The following is a 13,568-nucleotide window of genomic DNA, read 5'->3' on the forward strand; positions in this document are numbered from 1 at the left end:
TATGATCAACTCTGTGTCAGCCCCAGCAGACTGAGCCACCTGAGGTAGTAGTTATAGCATACAGAATGACATGACAAACAAATCTTACTGGCAAAAGTCTATGATCAACTCTGTGTCAGTCCCAGCAGACTGAGCCACCTGAGGTAGTAGTTATAGCATACAGAATGACATGACAAACACATCTTACTGGCAAAAGTCTATGATCAACTCTGTGTCAGCCCCAGCAGACTGAGCCACCTGAGGTAGTAGTTATAGCATACAGAATGACATGACAAACAAATCTTACTGGCAAAAGTCTATGATCAACTCTGTGTCAGCCCCAGCAGACTGAGCCACCTGAGGTAGTAGTTATAGCATACAGAATGACATGACAAACAAATCTTACTGGCAAAAGTCTATGATCAACTCTGTGTCAGTCCCAGCAGACTGAGCCACCTGAGGTAGTAGTTATAGCATACAGAATGACATGACAAACAAATCTTACTGGCAAAAGTCTATGATCAACTCTGTGTCAGTCCCAGCAGACTGAGCCACCTGAGGTAGTAGTTATAGCATACAAAATGACATGACAAACACATCTTACTGGCAAAAGTCAATGATCAACTCTGTGTCAGTCCCAGCAGACTGAGCCACCTGAGGTAGTAGTTATAGCATACAAAATGACATGACAAACACATCTTACTGGCAAAAGTCAATGATCAACTCTGTGTCAGCCCCAGCAGACTGAGCCACCTGAGGTAGTAGTTATAGCATATAGAATGACATGACAAACAAATCTTACTGGCAAAAGTCTATGATCAACTCTGTGTCAGTCCCAGCAGACTGAGCCACCTGAGGTAGTAGTTATAGCATACAGAATGACATGACAAACAAATCTTACTGGCAAAAGTCTATGATCAACTCTGTGTCAGTCCCAGCAGACTGAGCCACCTGAGGTAGTAGTTATAGCATACAAAATGACATGACAAACACATCTTACTGGCAAAAGTCAATGATCAACTCTGTGTCAGTCCCAGCAGACTGAGCCACCTGAGGTAGTAGTTATAGCATACAAAATGACATGACAAACACATCTTACTGGCAAAAGTCAATGATCAACTCTGTGTCAGCCCCAGCAGACTGAGCCACCTGAGGTAGTAGTTATAGCATATAGAATGACATGACAAACAAATCTTACTGGCAAAAGTCAATGATCAACTCTGTGTCAGCCACAGCAGACTGAGCCACCTGAGGTAGTAGTTATAGCATATAGAATGACATGACAAACAAATCTTACTGGCAAAAGTCTATGATCAACTCTGTGCCAGCCCCAGCAGACTGAGCCACCTGAGGTAGTAGTTATAGCATATAGAATGACATGACAAACAAATCTTACTGGCAAAAGTCTATGATCAACTCTGTGTCAGCCACAGCAGACTGAGCCACCTGAGGTAGTAGTTATAGCATATAGAATGACATGACAAACAAATCTTACTGGCAAAAGTCTATGATCAACTCTGTGTCAGTCCCAGCAGACTGAGCCACCTGAGGTAGTAGTTATAGCATACAGAATGACATGACAAACAAATCTTACTGGCAAAAGTCTATGATCAACTCTGTGTCAGTCCCAGCAGACTGAGCCACCTGAGGTAGTAGTTATAGCATACAAAATGACATGACAAACAAATCTTACTGGCAAAAGTCAATGATCAACTCTGTGTCAGCCCCAGCAGACTGAGCCACCTGAGGTAGTAGTTATAGCATACAAAATGACATGACAAACACATCTTACTGGCAAAAGTCAATGATCAACTCTGTGCCAGCCACAGCAGACTGAGCCACCTGAGGTAGTAGTTATAGCATACAAAATGACATGACAAACACATCTTACTGGCAAAAGTCAATGATCAACTCTGTGTCAGCCCCAGCAGACTGAGCCACCTGAGGTAGTAGTTATAGCATATAGAATGACATGACAAACAAATCTTACTGGCAAAAGTCAATGATCAACTCTGTGTCAGCCACAGCAGACTGAGCCACCTGAGGTAGTAGTTATAGCATATAGAATGACATGACAAACAAATCTTACTGGCAAAAGTCTATGATCAACTCTGTGCCAGCCCCAGCAGACTGAGCCACCTGAGGTAGTAGTTATAGCATATAGAATGACATGACAAACAAATCTTACTGGCAAAAGTCTATGATCAACTCTGTGTCAGCCCCAGCAGACTGAGCCACCTGAGGTAGTAGTTATAGCATATAGAATGACATGACAAACAAATCTTACTGGCAAAAGTCTATGATCAACTCTGTGTCAGTCCCAGCAGACTGAGCCACCTGAGGTAATAGTTATAGCATACAAAATGACAGGACAAAAATCTTACTGGCAAAAGTCTATGATCAACTCTGTGTCAGCCCCAGCAGACTGAGCCACCTGAGGTAGTAGTTATAGCATATAGAATGACATGACAAACAAATCTTACTGGCAAAAGTCTATGATCAACTCTGTGTCAGTCCCAGCAGACTGAGCCACCTGAGGTAGTAGTTATAGCATATAGAATGACATGACAAACAAATCTTACTGGCAAAAGTCTATGATCAACTCTGTGTCAGCCCCAGCAGACTGAGCCACCTGAGGTAGTAGTTATAGCATATAGAATGACATGACAAACAAATCTTACTGGCAAAAGTCTATGATCAACTCTGTGTCAGCCACAGCAGACTGAGCCACCTGAGGTAGTAGTTATAGCATATAGAATGACATGACAAACAAATCTTACTGGCAAAAGTCTATGATCAACTCTGTGTCAGCCCCAGCAGACTGAGCCACCTGAGGTAGTAGTTATAGCATATAGAATGACATGACAAACAAATCTTACTGGCAAAAGTCTATGATCAACTCTGTGTCAGTCCCAGCAGACTGAGCCACCTGAGGTAGTAGTTATAGCATATAGAATGACATGACAAACAAATCTTACTGGCAAAAGTCAATGATCAACTCTGTGTCAGCCACAGCAGACTGAGCCACCTGAGGTAGTAGTTATAGCATATAGAATGACATGACAAACAAATCTTACTGGCAAAAGTCTATGATCAACTCTGTGTCAGCCCCAGCAGACTGAGCCACCTGAGGTAGTAGTTATAGCATATAGAATGACATGACAAACAAATCTTACTGGCAAAAGTCTATGATCAACTCTGTGTCAGTCCCAGCAGACTGAGCCACCTGAGGTAGTAGTTATAGCATATAGAATGACATGACAAACAAATCTTACTGGCAAAAGTCTATGATCAACTCTGTGTCAGCCCCAGCAGACTGAGCCACCTGAGGTAGTAGTTATAGCATATAGAATGACATGACAAACAAATCTTACTGGCAAAAGTCTATGATCAACTCTGTGTCAGCCACAGCAGACTGAGCCACCTGAGGTAGTAGTTATAGCATATAGAATGACATGACAAACAAATCTTACTGGCAAAAGTCTATGATCAACTCTGTGTCAGCCCCAGCAGACTGAGCCACCTGAGGTAGTAGTTATAGCATATAGAATGACATGACAAACAAATCTTACTGGCAAAAGTCTATGATCAACTCTGTGTCAGTCCCAGCAGACTGAGCCACCTGAGGTAGTAGTTATAGCATATAGAATGACATGACAAACAAATCTTACTGGCAAAAGTCAATGATCAACTCTGTGTCAGCCACAGCAGACTGAGCCACCTGAGGTAGTAGTTATAGCATATAGAATGACATGACAAACAAATCTTACTGGCAAAAGTCAATGATCAACTCTGTGTCAGCCACAGCAGACTGAGCCACCTGAGGTAGTAGTTATAGCATATAGAATGACATGACAAACAAATCTTACTGGCAAAAGTCTATGATCAACTCTGTGTCAGCCACAGCAGACTGAGTCACCTGAGGTAGTAGTTATAGCATATAGAATGACATGACAAACAAATCTTACTGGCAAAAGTCTATGATCAACTCTGTGTCAGTCCCAGCAGACTGAGCCACCTGAGGTAGTAGTTATAGCATATAGAATGACATGACAAACAAATCTTACTGGCAAAAGTCAATGATCAACTCTGTGTCAGTCCCAGCAGACTGAGCCACCTGAGGTAGTAGTTATAGCATACAAAAATGACATGACAAAAATCTTACTGGCAAAAGTCTATGATCAACTCTGTGTCAGTCCCAGCAGACTGAGCCACCTGAGGTAGTAGTTATAGCATACAAAAATGACATGACAAAAATCTTACTGGCAAAAGTCTATGATCAACTCTGTGTCAGCCCCAGCAGACTGAGCCACCTGAGGTAGTAGTTATAGCATATAGAATGACATGACAAACAAATCTTACTGGCAAAAGTCTATGATCAACTCTGTGTCAGCCCCAGCAGACTGAGCCACCTGAGGTAGTAGTTATAGCATATAGAATGACATGACAAACAAATCTTACTGGCAAAAGTCTATGATCAACTCTGTGTCAGCCCCAGCAGACTGAGCCACCTGAGGTAGTAGTTATAGCATATAGAATGACATGACAAACAAATCTTACTGGCAAAAGTCTATGATCAACTCTGTGTCAGCCCCAGCAGACTGAGCCACCTGAGGTAGTAGTTATAGCATATAGAATGACATGACAAACAAATCTTACTGGCAAAAGTCTATGATCAACTCTGTGTCAGCCCCAGCAGACTGAGCCACCTGAGGTAGTAGTTATAGCATATAGAATGACATGACAAACAAATCTTACTGGCAAAAGTCTATGATCAACTCTGTGTCAGCCCCAGCAGACTGAGCCACCTGAGGTAGTAGTTATAGCATATAGAATGACATGACAAACAAATCTTACTGGCAAAAGTCTATGATCAACTCTGTGTCAGCCCCAGCAGACTGAGCCACCTGAGGTAGTAGTTATAGCATATAGAATGACATGACAAACAAATCTTACTGGCAAAAGTCTATGATCAACTCTGTGTCAGCCCCAGCAGACTGAGCCACCTGAGGTAGTAGTTATAGCATATAGAATGACATGACAAACAAATCTTACTGGCAAAAGTCTATGATCAACTCTGTGTCAGCCCCAGCAGACTGAGCCACCTGAGGTAGTAGTTATAGCATATAGAATGACATGACAAACAAATCTTACTGGCAAAAGTCTATGATCAACTCTGTGTCAGCCCCAGCAGACTGAGCCACCTGAGGTAGTAGTTATAGCATATAGAATGACATGACAAACAAATCTTACTGGCAAAAGTCTATGATCAACTCTGTGTCAGCCCCAGCAGACTGAGCCACCTGAGGTAGTAGTTATAGCATATAGAATGACATGACAAACAAATCTTACTGGCAAAAGTCTATGATCAACTCTGTGTCAGCCCCAGCAGACTGAGCCACCTGAGGTAGTAGTTATAGCATATAGAATGACATGACAAACAAATCTTACTGGCAAAAGTCTATGATCAACTCTGTGTCAGCCCCAGCAGATTGAGCCACCTGAGGTAGTAATTTGGCCTTCTCACTCACTGGCATCTGGAATGCATCCTTAAAACTAATCTGTAATATAAAGAATATATTACCAGAACTAAAATCTTTTATCATTTACTTATTACAAATTTTCTTCAACAAACCAGTCTTCTGGAATATATCTCAACTTTACACAAAAGGTCGAATGTGTAAGTGCTTAGTTGACTGATTTATATTTTTTTTTTTTTTGAAAACAGATGTCTCGCATAAAATGAGTCATCAACTGGTTTATATTCTTCTGGACAATAGATGAAAAGTCATATTAAAAACTGAAGTGCCATAAGCTAAGTATTAGAAAACAACTCAATTATATAATTACCTTTATTTTCGCCAGTCTGTTTCCCCATTTGGCATTGACTTCTAACCTTTGACACATATTAATGATATTAGGGTCCTTGTAAATTTCCCCAGCACCAATACCAACATATGAAATAGCCTACAAAATAAATCTTTATAAATTTACAGTTGAAAACAATAATGCATTAAGAAGGAAATAATGCAAAGATAAAAATCTAAACTTTTAATGCTGAAAACATCAAATATTTTTAGTAAACAACAACAAAATAATTTATTATACCTCAGTTATCAATTTCTATATAAAATAAATACACAATATTATTACTATTTTTTTCAAATTGCAAACGTTGAACTATTGGACTGGTCAATAGTTTCCAACTATTGGACCTCGATGAAACTATTTGACCGCAAGCGTCATCATATTTCGCAGAATTTCAAATATGGCTACGGGATTAGAGGATTTTGAAAATTCCGCTGGATTAACAACGTCGCTTTTTACCCTATTGTTTCTAGGGTTGAAGTCAGTGCAGGACGTAACCTTAGCATTTCAGTTTCAGAATATTTATGAAGCAAACGCTATGGTTGGGTTTCTGCTGTATATGTTACGATAGTTGATTTATCACCACCATTTATTGTCTGTTGTCTTTTTTGATATAATAAAACACTTACTGACTGGATATTCGTGGAATAGTAAGTTTATTGTACATCTCAGGACAATAGTTGCACCTCTGGGACAAAAAACTTACTATTCCACTCATACCCAGTCAATAAGTATCAAATATTCTTTCATCATATAATTCTATAAGCTTTCATTTCAATGATGTAAATAAGACTACTAGATTGTCAAAAATGTGGTAGATATTGTGTATTTCCATTCTTTAAGAAAAAGATGTCTTTATTAGGCAAGACAATAGGAATTAATAATTTGTTTAGCAAAACTTGCAGCTAAATGCAGAAACACACTAGTTTATCAAAGATAAAGAAATTCTCTTTTCCCATACATATAGATTACCCTTAGTCTTCTATAGTTATGTCCAGATGTTTTGATAATCCTCATCACAGCTTCCTGTCCATCTCTCTTTGTACCACTTAATACATAGGCTAGGGCTAGGTGGTGGTCTTTAAAGTTGTTGCTAAATATCTTAAAATATAAAATGACAGCTGTATCAGTTAGATTTGACCTATTTCTGTGATATTTCCAAACACAAAAAAGTCCACACATATGAATAAATACTAACTCAACATAAGGTTTGGTGGAGATTTTACAATAGGTAGGCCATTAGAGTATCAAGCATAGCAAAAGCAAAAAATGCCATTAGAGTATCATGCATAGTAACAACAAAAAATGCCATAAGAGTACCAAGCATAGCAATTAAACAAAACAAATATCAGTAAAAAATAACAAACATTAAATTCAACAATAATTCAAAGGATTGTTTTCTAATTTGTAAAAAAAAGTTTGAAAAAATATTTCATTTATCATAGAACTTGATATCTTTGTTTTCTGTACACATGGCATTTTGTGACATCATGGTAACAGTCTATTATTGTATCACAGAGATGAAATTAAGTGGATTACCTTCATCAATACACCAGTAGTAAACTCTTTTATCAGAGGTGTAGTTGTTTTAACTATTCCGTCCAAATCATTTTTCTTCTCGGTCATAATTTCACTTATTGTCTGTATTGAAATGAGAAAAACTTAATTTGAAACATACAAATATCAAAGAAATGGTATAGAGACAGTTATATTTGAAAGTCATGATTGAAACAAGGTACAAATGATTGGCAATAAAATTCCAAACACCAGTCACATTGAATTTGAAATTTTCAAATACCAGATTAGACTTTTTAACATTATTTAGTCAGAAATTGCATTTTTGAAGGTTATCATCTATAGGCTAAATGAATATACCAGCATCAGTAATACTTAATCGATGTGTTACTATCTTCAAAAGGAAGCTGACACTTCAACAAGGACATTACTGAGACATATTCCGGTCTGTTGTTCAGAAGCTATCAGGTCTACATTAATATATACCTAAGTTCACACCCAGTTTTATTGTGGGGTTAGTGTCTGTGAACTTGTTTATTTTTCCCCATTTTTTATTTTGTGCCATGGCATTGTGTTTTTTCTTCTTCTTCTTCTTCTTCATCTTATGAGTTTTTAATGTCTCTTTTATGAACAAGTGGTTTTTGTATTATACCTTTCAGGTTAACACGTTATTATTAACAACTGACTCAATAAAAATATCATGTCAACAGTGAACTATACTCCTGGTCACGGCACCAAAATGTATTGAATAAATGAATATCTCTATACTTGGTTTTGTGTTACAATTATATTCAGAATCTATATCTAAGGTATATACCATACAAAGTAACTTCATTAACATAACACGTAAATACGGGAAACATAACATAAAATATTTGCACTATATTCTCAACTACAGTAACCTGCTTAGTTTTTTTTATCTTTATACCTATATGACCCACATTATCTAAAATATAGTACCTCATTAATAAGCTGAATTCCCATCTGATTTACTAATGATATCTGATGGACAGTATATAACATATGAAGTAGAGTTTGGTAAGCTAACTGTATGTGGCTATTGTCCTTTAGGTAGCTCAATACTGGTTTGACAGAAGTTGTCAATTTTTCAATGCATTCTGCATCCTCTGTAGTCCGATCTTAAACATAAAAAAAATTAAAGACATATTTTATTGAAATTTATAATGAAAAGATGATTAATTTTCCCTAAGTTATCATGAGAGGTTTGCCACTGGACAAAATAAATGAGGTCATAGTCAAATGATTTATGTCAGACAAATATGTGTACGTTAAAAGCATTTTATAAACAAAATATACTGACATATTACTTATGGTATAATCTTACTGATATAACTGTGAAAACTAAATGTTAATCAATGAACCATGAAACGAGTTCAAAGTCAGATTAGCCCTGTAAGATTGTCATATACAAATAACAACCATTCAATACCACATGCAGTTGATTTATTTCTTAAATTATCCGAAAAACTGTCTAAATCATGAAAAACTTCTAAGTTAAACATTGAATCCTGGAAATGATCAATTCAACCCTGTTAGATGGACTAATATCAAATAAAGTTGATCTCCTAAAAACATTGACAATTAATGTATACCATATAAGGTTTCCACATAAACATACCAATAGTTGGATGACACACACAATATTGTGAGATGAATGGTAGAATGACAGTGGAATTCATCACAAGAGCATCTTCTTTAAACATGCTGTCTGACATCCAATCAGAAACCATTTCTACAGATGGAGTTACCTTCTCTTGGTTCATTTCCTCCTCCTATAAATAATTAGATTTAATTCAGACATTCAATTTTATAATAATAATAATTGTAATATACAATAAAATCTGTATTAAGTTACATTTAAAAAAAAACTTGTTTAGAGAAGAAGAAAACTTAAAATGGGACTTATGACTGTTCTATCAGAAGTGCTTTATAGTATGACTGTACTTCTAACAAGATAAAAAAAATAAAACATTTCCCGTTGCTATCATCAATTTCAAACATTGTTGAATCACTATTTAATATTCATCTCAAATTTTTGTCTTCTTCTAAAATTACAATAATCTGGCATGCAATTCAAAAAATGAAAAATTATTTTGAAAAATAATCAGGTACAACTCTTTAAAAGAATGATCATCCATACAAGAAAATGACATTATATGTATAGTTTATACCTGTTCTTCACATATACTATAGTCTCCTGCTTCACACTGCTGACTTACAGATAATGCTAATGATGCTGCTTTGTTTAAATCTAAACACTTCATAAACAAATCTGAAAACATTCATAAAGTTACTTTTTGTAAATGAGCCATTCATTTTAATGTATTTCTTTCTTGACATTATAAAAACCATCAAGGATATTATAACAAAAGAATCTTCAATACATACATCCTAGTTTTACTTTTCAGTAGTGCCTGTCATGTTGATTGGCCAGTAAATATCTTTGTTGGCTGGACCCCCATGTCCGATTTTGAAAGGGGTCATCATAGAACAAGCTGCAAATACATAGTCCATTTGACTTGTGTAAAACATATATAAAATTTTGAAGTTAAAGACCATATCTTCTGTTTAAAATAACAATTACCACACTAGTGTGTATGCAAACCAAACTTTGAAGCTAGACTTCCTGAAAACATAACAAATCCTTTAGAAGATGGTATCTGTGTTATTCATTATTGTGCTGGAGAGCCACTTATATAGCATCCTTGAATTTGTATTGGTTTTAGAACTCTATTTACATGACAACATTAATTCACAACATCATTCTTTCATACCTGAATGACCACTACATACAACTAATGCTTCTGATGTCAACATGTATGTAACTTCAGGTAAACTTCTAAGTTGACCAGCTGTCAGGTCACAGTTCTCAGAGTCAGCTTGCAACTTTAGGAATGACAGAGCTACACTGTATAGCGTTTCAGCAGTCTCCTCTGTACGGTCAGACTCAAGTAACATACTGAAAGTATAGTAATATAATAGTTGCGATAGTCTTACAGAATCTGTATGTGAATGAACAATGTCCAATACATTATCTTTAGCACAGTGTTAGCATATGAAAAGCATTTTCTGATTAAGTCATTACTGTAAATCAGAAGATGTTGCTTTCATTTATTAATGCTGTTTTGTCATTCTAGACTAAATGTGATTTTCATTTTTGCAATATTGAGAAAATTCCTGTTTAATTCATATAAAAAAATTCAAAATGCGAGTTTTAATTATTGAGATTATAACCATGTAACATTTTTTTGCAGAAATAAAACATTGCAACAATTTCTGAATTTACAGTACCGGTATCTTATATATAGGAAATTCATACATGTATAACAATATCTGTTTTATTCCTTTAAGACACTATGGTACAATTTTATTGTGTTCTCCATAGTACAATCTTTATCATCCTTACTTGCAGTATTTCAATGCGGTCTGAATTCCACCCGTCTTTGCAGCTTCTATGGCAAGTTGTCCTTGAATCTTTACATGGGAAATTTGTAAAATATCTGCTAATCTGTGAAATATATAAACATTATTGAAAAATCATTACACCAGGGTTTTCGATATCACAAACTAGTCAAAACATTTACTAGATTTTATAATCGGTATACGGAAATAATTCGTAAATATAACTCAACATGCAGACATCTTATAAGTTCAGGTATTTCACGTCCAATCTTTTATGGTAATATTCTTTACAAAGCTAAAAAATGTCAGTATTCACCTCAAAAGCTAACAAAACCTTTAAACAGACTTATTAAGAAGGGATATAGTTACGATACTGTTGTCAGGTCATTAAAGATTGCATATTTTGGCTTTAATATTGATTCACTTATGAGGTCTTTGCATCGGAACTAAACACATTTATTTAAAAAACAGTTGTTAACATGACACGGGTTATGTTCTTCTCATATATTTTATGATAGTATGATACTAAACCCCTTACGGGCGGGATTGTGCCTGATATTCATATGATGAAGACATAATCTTTCAGTCAGTTTAATTGAGGGTTTGAGCTGGTATGTCAGTTAACTGCTAGTAGTCTGTTGTTATTTATGTATTATTGTCATTTTATTTATTTTCTTTTGTTTCATCTTCTGACATCGGACTGGGACTTCTCTTCAACTGAATTTTAATGTGTGTATTGTTTTTCGTTAACTTTTCTACATTGGCTAGAGGTATAGGGGGAGGGTTGAGATCTCATAAACATGTTTAACCCTGCCGCAATTTTGCGCCTGTCCCAAGTCAGGAGCCTCTGGCCTTTGTTAGTCTTATATGATTTTTAATTTTAGTTTCTTGTGTATAATTCGGAGTTTAGTATGACGTCCATTATCACTGTACTAGTATACATATTTTTTAAGGGGCCAGCTGAAGAACACTACAGGTATGGGAGTTTCTCGCTACATTGAAGACCCATTGGTGGACTTCGGCTGTTGTCTGCTCTATGGTCGGGTTGTTGTTGCTTTGACACATTCCCCATTTCCTTTCTCATTTTTATGTTGTTTTAAATCAAAATGAGTTGGCATGGATCTTACAGCTCCAATGCATAATAATGTATAAATTCAGATAAATTTGTATTCATAGAAATGGTGTCATTATAGGTTGGATGGTGTCATCTTAAAAACTCTGAGAGGAAAACATTAAAGGATGAATTCACTCACATTTAATGGTATTATCTTGCATAACTCCAGTAAAAAGATTCATTTTAGTCTTGAATTATCCCTTTTTTTATTTACAGTGATGACAGCTAAGCTTGCTTGGTAGAAGCAACATGTTTTGTTCTTAGATATAACTTGTGATGAAGCATTTCTAGTATACAGTTACTGTGGATTCATGTTTATTTGTGTTATACCAGTTAGTGGTTACAGGTTAACCACTATTCATATGTTTTATCTCAGGGTTTAGTCTTCAGCTGTTTTGATTAGAATGAATTCCATTTCAGGGTTTCTGTTGTTTTCTTCTTTAATATCTCATATAATCAATAAAATCTGATTAAGTAATGTAAACCTCAACATCATTTTAATTTTGAATTTCCTCAAAAATTTACCTGAAAACTTTTGTTTTGCTTGCTTCTTCCTGAAATACAAATAAAAATCCACAAATAATTGAGATGTACACTTGAATTCTATCATTAACTCAAAATAAACAACTATTACCTGATTTTTCAAACTTGTGTTTTTTTTATTTTTCTTTAAACTTTCTCAGTAAAATTAAAGTTCCTTAGACAATACACATCAACAACATAAAACATCATTTTCCAATACTTGAAGGACCTAAAAGTGATCTTCAATATTAAACTTGAACTCAATTTTGAAAATCATAAGTTATTCATGGAAACTGTTAGTAGATGACGGCCTATCTTACTTCACATTTCTAATGATTGGATTTTTGCCTTCTGAATACCTGGTTAAAAATTACTTACCTTCTTAGATTCTCTTTTAATAAAGAATTGTTTGGCATAGGTAACTAGTAATTTGGTCCTGATATTAACATCACAGTACTGATCTATGGTTATATACTGGTCATATTCTTTCTAAACAATTAAAACAAAATCACATTTATAAAAACAAAAAAAATAAAACAAGCAGGATTAATTCATTCATTTAATGTTGTAGAAAATTGATCAAAAATATTTAAATGCAAATTTTGATTTTTTCTTTAATGTTCATAATGTTGTATTTTTGTGTATTTACCGCAGTTTAAAATCACCATATGTGTATGTTTTTTTTTTTTAATCTTTAAAGCAACCATGTCTGTGTTGCATTTTTCCTAAAATGTTGAAATCAATCATCTAAGAAATACATACACGTAGCTATGATCATCATCCACATAAACTTAAAATATGATTTGAAAACTTTTGATTATCTCATTCACACAAGAGCTATAATGTTCATTTTTGTATTTTGCTTTTATTATGAGTAAATAGCTTTGTTATGGGAACTATGACAGAAATACATTATCATTAAATATCTACAAGTTTGAATGCTACAACAAAATATGTGAAGTGAATTTTTAGTCACTCTCCTTCAAAACCATGCTATCAAAAGTGTGTTTTTTTTTAAGTTCGAAGTTTAACCTTGGTGCTTGAAATTGGCATAATAAGAGCAATCTATTGTATCAACTGTAAAATATAAATACCATATATCTGAACATCTAGGGATAATGCTGCCATGAAAATGATACATATGGTG

The 13,568-nt window shown here is 35.1% G+C and overlaps 1 protein-coding gene across 2 annotated transcripts in view; it reads right to left on the bottom strand.

Annotated features, from left to right (window-relative positions):
• The window catches only part of LOC139514408 (kinetochore-associated protein 1-like), a 65,605-nt gene that overhangs the window by 21,592 nt on the left and 30,445 nt on the right, over window positions 1–13,568 (bottom strand). Inside the window, exons 32-43 of one of the 2 annotated variants that reach the window (XM_071303598.1) lie at window positions 12,800–12,910; window positions 12,425–12,453; window positions 10,790–10,891; window positions 10,158–10,342; window positions 9,555–9,655; window positions 9,002–9,155; window positions 8,323–8,501; window positions 7,387–7,488; window positions 6,820–6,948; window positions 5,830–5,946; window positions 5,481–5,540; window positions 1,673–1,722 (exon numbers count right to left, since the gene is read on the bottom strand). In XM_071303598.1, coding sequence (XP_071159699.1) covers window positions 1,673–1,722; window positions 5,481–5,540; window positions 5,830–5,946; window positions 6,820–6,948; window positions 7,387–7,488; window positions 8,323–8,501; window positions 9,002–9,155; window positions 9,555–9,655; window positions 10,158–10,342; window positions 10,790–10,891; window positions 12,425–12,453; window positions 12,800–12,910 — 1,319 coding nt within the window. Of the gene's footprint in view, window positions 1–1,672; window positions 1,723–5,430; window positions 5,541–5,829; window positions 5,947–6,819; window positions 6,949–7,386; window positions 7,489–8,322; window positions 8,502–9,001; window positions 9,156–9,554; window positions 9,656–10,157; window positions 10,343–10,789; window positions 10,892–12,424; window positions 12,454–12,799; window positions 12,911–13,568 lie in introns of both variants that reach the window. The other variant, XM_071303597.1, reaches the window with a different exon arrangement.

This window comes from Mytilus edulis, chromosome 3, assembly GCF_963676685.1.
Source record: "Mytilus edulis chromosome 3, xbMytEdul2.2, whole genome shotgun sequence".
Taxonomy (NCBI): Eukaryota; Metazoa; Mollusca; class Bivalvia; order Mytilida; family Mytilidae; genus Mytilus; species Mytilus edulis.